The sequence below is a fragment of the Photinus pyralis genome, unplaced genomic scaffold, assembly GCF_008802855.1.
Source record: "Photinus pyralis isolate 1611_PpyrPB1 unplaced genomic scaffold, Ppyr1.3 Ppyr1.4_LG3a, whole genome shotgun sequence".
Taxonomy (NCBI): Eukaryota; Metazoa; Arthropoda; class Insecta; order Coleoptera; family Lampyridae; genus Photinus; species Photinus pyralis.
Genome location: NW_022170509.1, coordinates 1,260,080 through 1,267,645, shown reverse-complemented (window position 1 = coordinate 1,267,645; position 7,566 = coordinate 1,260,080). Strand labels below are relative to the sequence as shown.

At 39.1% G+C, this 7,566-nt stretch overlaps 1 protein-coding gene across 1 annotated transcript; it reads right to left on the bottom strand.

Annotated features, from left to right (window-relative positions):
• Positions 1-3,096: 3,096 nt before the first annotated feature.
• LOC116165709 lies at positions 3,097-4,048 on the bottom strand. The gene is made up of 2 exons (XM_031480370.1): positions 3,710-4,048; positions 3,097-3,660 (listed from the first exon to the last, which is right to left on the bottom strand). The coding sequence occupies exons 1-2, from the start codon at positions 4,046-4,048 to the stop codon at positions 3,097-3,099; spliced, it is 903 nt and encodes a 300-aa protein (XP_031336230.1).
• Positions 4,049-7,566: the final 3,518 nt, after the last annotated feature.

Here is a 7,566-nt window from a genome sequence, read left to right as displayed (position 1 = left end):
ATTAATATTTCTTTGGGCGTGACGGATAGGTGTACACACGTGTTTGAGGCTTATTACTGTACTATTCCCAAAGGCGAAGTTTGGTAAACAGTAATTTGTCTTCTCCGCTCTACCAGTTAGCCTCAAATATGTCAGTTGTAAAGGAACTATAAGAGAAATATCGAAATATCAAGTTATAATAAACGACCCATATCCAGACCTTTGTTAGATAACAGTCTTTGGACATGTCACCTATCGAGCTTTAATGATCGTATTCGTTTTTTGAAAGTTTGATAGAAAGAAGAGATGCATGTCCCTTGACGGCTTTCCGTTGTTTTGGCTATTAATTCTTCCATTTTCAAGTATAATGTTGACTGTGAGTGTAGTTTCAATTTATCGACTGGGCCATGATAAATACAACGTTAGTTTATTTAAAACTTGATCGTTAACATTTTAAATGACGTTCTTTCCCCTTTTCCGTGATGGTGACCTCTATAATGGATCCGTATCAACAAAGTCGTAAGCTTTGAATGATGTGTCATAAATAGTAGGTACATTCATTAGAAGAAGTTGTTATATATTATGTTTCAAAATGATACTCCCCAATTCGATGAAAGGGGACTAACTACATTAACCCAACCAATGCAGTAGTCGGTTCATTGATGAACGTTCAAAAATTCAATAACCTGACCCTTTCCAGAGCTCATAAATATGGACAACGTGAACTATAAGGACGTTTTCGAAAAAAGACGCATATACGCATAAAAACCATATTCAATTTTCATTGCGGCACTAATATACTGAAGTTCCAAAATATGTCATCGTTTAATTAAAGTATTTTAACCATAGGTAATAAAAGTTTTGGAACTTCAAAATTAGCCCGAGGAAAACTACATGCTAAACACTACCTTTCTCGGCAACGAAGCATCCTCCATTCGCCCCCATAATCACCCCCAAAAATATTCTCAAGTTCAAACCACAAACGTTACGATACACACACAAACCCGTCCGCGGAATGACTACAATACTAAACAAATCGCATTCAACATTTGGCGTTATCAGTTACCTACAATAATATCTGGTTTTTCCATTTATAGGTGTCCGATCGTATGACGTGTGACCCTATCTCACTTTTATTTTCTTCAGGTGTAATGCAAATGTTTTTAGGACATATTTCTTCCTTTGTAATAATTTTCGCTGGACATTAAATTTAAAACTATGAAGTAATTGAAATGGCATTCCAAATAAATGCAAGACACCAAAACGCAAAAGGTAACCTCATGGTCTCCACCCACTTGTTAGGTTCATACAAGAGCAAGAAATGTTAATGGGAGGTACAAAGGCTATAATTACGGAATGCTGAAATAGCTAAGATCCCATCAGGAATCTTGGGATAGAAAGAATCATATTTTGAGGAAAACAACACCTACGCATGTTTTATACCTCCCCTGTTCCAAAGGGTTTGCTTTTTGTATAAATTTTATGCACAACCTCGCACACAAATCCGCAGAATGTGCCGCGCTGGAGCCTATGACCACTGCCGAATTCTCTTCAAGCAACTGAGGATATTAACGATTTATTCACTATACATATACAAGTGCGTTGTATATGTATTTGAAAATAAATCACAATTCACTGCCAACAAAGACGACAATCGTAGAATGCTAACACGCCACTATTCGAATCCCTGTGTCCCTCACCATGCCACTTCACTCTATGAACATTCATCAAGATATATGGGCACAAAACTTTTCAACCATCTTCCACCACATATCCGCAACTGCGCCTCCTCGAGGGAGTTCAAGAAAATAGCCCATAACCTGTTCGTCGATCACCCCTACTATAGTATTGGAGAGTATTTGGTTCAAAAGCTGTGATAACCTTATTTTTAATGTTTGTTTGTTACTGTTACTGTACTGATCTGTCTCCATGTCTTTTTACACTTATTTGTACGATCACTAATTGAGAATCCAATATTACTTAATGTAATCGAAATGGAATTAATTTTACATCTGAATTTCATAGCCTACCCTACGAAGGAGAGACAGGGGAAATAATCCGTGTAAAAGTTAACTTTGTTTTTTTCTAAATAGATCGTAAACGGTGACATTCATCATCATTATCTTCGACGGTTCCAATATTAAGGGCTTTGTGACAGTTTACGTTTGAATTTGCCAGGATGCCCGTTGGCAGCGACATGAACGAATTCAACTTTGGAAATGGGGCATCTCGAATCGCAGATCGATCTGAGTTGCCGTGATAGCCGGAAAACAACGTGCTGCTCTCTAGTTGAAAAAACCACCCCCACGAGCTCCTCAAATAACTTGCAGATGGCGGTGCTTCCTGGTGGCCCCAGTATTTCCTCTTCCTCGCCACCTGAACTTTTCATGGAGCGCATTAGAGTATGACCATATCCTGCCCAAGGCGGATGTAAAAAACATATCTTGCACGTAGAGATGGGCGCATTTCGCGTATTGGAAGTTTTTAGCGCAACCTACAAAGGTGGAGCGCCTATGTCCTTATTTTTGCGTCCGTCGTTCCACCCTATAGCTCAGTCCGTAGACCTCATCTCGACTTCGGGTTTTCGTTATATTAAATATGTGCAACTATCAAAAATTAACTTTGTAATTTTATCTATATAATATATACCTAATTCCAGTTGAATTTTAATGTTAAAATCTATAAAAGCCTCTTGAGACGGTAGAATCAGAACAACTAATAGCTCAAATGGGCTTAAATACTTCAATATCCAAAATCAGCAAATAAGTTGGCTTCTTTCAATAGAATGTGTGCATGTCTCGATAAAGGTGAACTGGAGTGTGAAATAAAACCTCAATTGTTCAGACATCTTCGCATTAACATAAAATAACCATCAGTTACCAGAAAAATTAAACAGTCGGCACTCTTCCGATATAAATATTTGATTAAATGCGGATCAGTCATTGAATCTGTAGCAGGTTTTTATAGAATTGAAATTATCTTTCCTACTTTCCAATTGCAACAGATTACGTAACTTTAAGTTTGTATTAATACCAAGCGTATATAAAGTGGCTCGTGTACAATTTCAACTTGTTTCTATACAAAATTACAAATACCGAAGATTCACATTAAATTTTATTAATAATCGTAATCCGCATTGATATACGTCGTGAGTTTCCCCGAATGTCCACTTTGTCCAACATCGGCCGGTACGGGAAGAACACCTCCTTTGCTAGGATGTCCATCTCCCTCATTTTTAACTCCAGATGAAGCGGCTGCCGCAGCAGCTGCCTTAGCGGCATTGTTTTGCGCCTGCATTGCTGCAAATTGTGCCTTTTGAGCAGCCACTTGCGTTGCTTCAAAGTCCAGTCGAACACCGTGCAACTGTTCAGCTAGAGCGTCCACTCGTTGTTGAGCCGCACCAACCATTGCAACTTGAGCTGCTAATTCTCCGGCGGCTTCGGAAGCGGTTTGAGCCGCGCCATCGGCTGTAGCTTGAGCAACATTTAGGGCCGCGGTTAAAACTTGTACGTGGCGTTGGGCCTGTTGAGAAGTTTGCTCGGCAGCAACCGCGGCTCTTTGAGCTTGTTGAAGTTGTTGTTTTTCACCCTGCAAACCTAGTTTCGCATCACGATGTTGTTGCTCTAATCCTTGAAGAATAATTTGTTTGCCTGCCAAAGCTGCCTGGGCAGTAGCGGATGCCTATAACAAAGTTTTTAAAATTGTTTCAGAACCACGGCTGATCACTTACAGCATTAGCTGCTTGTGCAAGCGTATTTTTTGCAACGTACGCAGCCTGATGACCGGCGGCATCTTGACTTTGCACAGCTGTGTGGGCCTGTTCGGCTGACCCTTGAGCAATGCTTCTCAAGCCACTACCCGCACTATACCCTAGTTTATCATCTCCGCCGCCAGATCCAGTCGCTGATGAAACTTCCGTTTTCTTACTTCGACTAGCAATTAAATCATCTTTGTTTTCTTTAAATGAATTATAAGTAGCGTAATTTTCAAATTTGTTTGATTCCGATCCAAAAAAATCGCTCAATATGTCATCAGTAAAGCTTTGCCACTTTGTAGGTTTACACGTCATCCCAACAACTATTAAAAGAAGAATCAATAGATATTAAAGGAATTTCAACAACTTACAGGCACAAACGACAATAAATTGTTGAAACATTCTATACGCACTCATTTCTGAAATAAAGAATTCACTACACTAGTCCGAGCAGTTAAAACTAACAAAAAAACCGCAGGTACCTCCCGAAGTACTTCGACCACAATCTGTGCACTACTGTTCTTAACAAACGATGACGCAATTTATATCTTTCGTTTTAGCTGAAGAATTACTGGAAGTAAATAAAAACATCGAAATTGCAAACGTAAAAGATATCGATAATTACTAAAAAGTTAAAGTGAAAACCGTAACCGATCAATTCTTTTTTTTTATTTAGAGCTCAGTAGGTACCACTCTCCAAATAGGACCACAACTCCAGTGCATTTCGTTTACAAGTAATTTATAATTCGATGTAAAAACAGTAATGTACGCGCTATGATGTAAGTTGACTGTGCCAATTTTTTTTCTTTAAAAAGATTAGGTTTAGGGAAATGACGAATAAAGCGCGGGCAAAGTCGTAAACAAAAGAGAAGTGCAGCTACTTGGTACTTAGTTATGTTTGAGAGTAAGATAAGTTCAAAAAGATTTAGCAGGGAAACAGAATGTAGATTCATTATGCATCCCATTAATTTACCTTGAACTTGTGCTGAATTGGAACCCTAAGGAATACCTTCAAACTGGCGATGCGTACAAGCCGTTAGGCCAAGGTAAAAAGAAATGGTACTTCTTGATACCAAAACAGCTCGCAAAGCTCAATTAATTTGTTTTCATTAAAATGTAGCAATTATTTGATTATATGTTTAGTTGAGCAATGCTTTTAAGATTGCTGAGTTTAAATTGAATAGTGACGTGGTATTCGAAAAACTACCATACCTTTTTTGTGACAATTTATCCCAATCGTGTAGTCATACACCAATTGTACCCGAAAATACAGCTGTTCAAAATTTGATAGGTCTTCAGGGTAGAATATGAATAAAATACGATTGGTTTCAAACCAGAGCGACACCAGTATAATCCACACTACTCTCAGAAACGGAAGAACTCAAAGATTGGTGCCGTAACAACTTCTAAATTGTTCGAGACGGGACGTTAGGATAAAGAAACATCGCCGTAAATAGGATTAATTAATAACGCATTTTTTGTTCCGAATGTGCCTGTATTAGTAATGCTAATTTCCTATTAGTAGCTTTCAGATTTTGTCATTTTTTTCATTGCATATAGAGGGCCGGCTTTCGCGAAAATAGTACGAGGCAGAAAAAAAAACAGTATTACTCTGAGTGCACTAAGATTGGTGTTAAACAATAATCTTTATTATGCGGGATCACTTTTTCAACGGGCAGACTTGCAAACTACATTGGTGTTCTTCGGTAAAGGACCTCCTGAAAAGAAGAGGTTCGACAAGCGGTTGGGGAGAGGACAGAGGCCAAAAAGAAGTACGATCTTTCTCAGCTAAAGAAGAGTACAAGCGTTTGAAGAAAGAAACAAAGCGGGCTGCCACCACGACGAAAACCAGTGCTCAAAATAAATTGTAGAGACACTTTGAACGCTGAAAGAACCGAACAGGCTGTTCGGCATAGCGAAACCAAGGAATAAGGTTTCAAAAGACCTTACTGAGTTTAGAGCGAGGATGGCGTTCCATTGGAGGCGTTGAAAGCTTTTGGACAGAAAAGAATTAACATATTGTGTAAGAGAGGGACAATGTGCTTATTTGCAAAGGAAAAAGAGATATACAAGTCAGTTTGGTTTAATGCCTGTTTAATGCAACCGACTACTTTAGCCCGACGCTACTTGCACAATCAATTGTCGTCAGTCATGCGTCGCAATAAACTTGTTGTTGCAGAAGTGGTAAAAATAGTGAACAGTTAAAACAAATTAAACATTAATTTGTTTCTTTTAGTGGAAAATATCGATGCCTTTTGCAGTGATCATTCGAATCTTAGCGTTATGAGTAATCATTCTTCTGCTGTCACACATCTTCTATAATTGCTGTTGCTTTTGGCAATTAATGGTCGCGCAAAGTCAACCAAAAGGAAACAAACACACATACAATTCATAGATAAAAATTTTTCTTCATGATTAGTTCTCGGGTACAAATGAAAGGCACCTCTGTTTCTATCGGTTATGTATGGATCACTGTAGCGACGAATGTTCCTTCTTCTTTGGTGCAAAATCATAATTTCGTCTTCACTTGACATCTCATCGAAGACAACCCGATAAAAATCATTCGAAAAGCGACCGACCTATGGACACGAATTGCCGATTTTAATCGGCCCGATCATTTTTGGATAAACGACTACAGTTAGACCGATCTTCGTCGCCCCGATGCGGTAAACCTTAGACAGATGTTGGAGAAGTATGGAAAAAACAGGAACTTCACCTCATTTTCTACTGTGAATAGGACCTCTATGAGGATGCGAAGAGATATCAAAGAAGTATGTCCACCTGGTGACAAACACAGCAGATAGAAATCGCGATATGGAGATCAATCACAAGACTCAGATGCGATGGATGAATTGGAAGACCACCTATACGATAAACGCACAGCAAGAAGGTCAAAGGGGCTGATTTTCAAAACACTGGTGCGATCAGACCTCCTCCATAGTGAGACATGGGCCGTACAGAAGTTCAAAAAAAGAGGTTTGAAGTAGACGAAATGAGGATGTTATGGAAAAGGCGAAGGGTAAGGAACGAGTAGTTCAAATAACCGGAAGGAGTTGTGGAGGTGTCGAAGAAGGTGCAAGAGCCATGTGTTTAGGGGATATGAGGCACATGTATTAAGAATAGTCTGCATATAAGTGGCAAGCGGACCAGACATAGACTGTATGGCGGAGGATTTGAGGGAAAGAAGGACACGAGAGGTGAGGGAGAGTGGAGGAAAAAAGACACGAGAGGTCGAACAGAGTGGAGGAAGAAATTTAAGAACTGCGACACCTATGTATTAAGCATTAACTGAAGAAAAAGAACAAGATCACCATCCCTCAGCCTATAATATTGAGGTGGAAAATATTTTCCAGCATTACTTAAAATCTCGAGCTCGCTCCCAATTTTCGTAAAATTGGATGCAATCGTCTCCTTTCGAAAGCTTCATGTTTGTTTGACGCAAAAAAATGGCAACAAGTGGTAAAAAATTATAACAAAAATTTATTTGCAATTTTTGGAAAGTAGGAAGCTACCACAGCTCTCTACACATGTGTGTGCTACCTTACTGCTTCATTCTGGTTACAGTACAGCTGAAATCATCCCTTGTAAATAGCTTCCCTTCACATGTAAATATTTACCAGGTACTGCACTTCGTCACATCCCGACGCCTTTATGAACAACAATGGATTTGATTAGGAAACAGTGGGATAGTGCATGATTTAGTCATTTACAAATAGTTTGTGCAAGAAGGGGAATCTGGAGCCACCTGACCACATAGGAGCCAGATAAGAGTGAATGAATTATACATTGAAATTCACACATTGGAAACAATCGAAATAAGTAGACACGTTCGG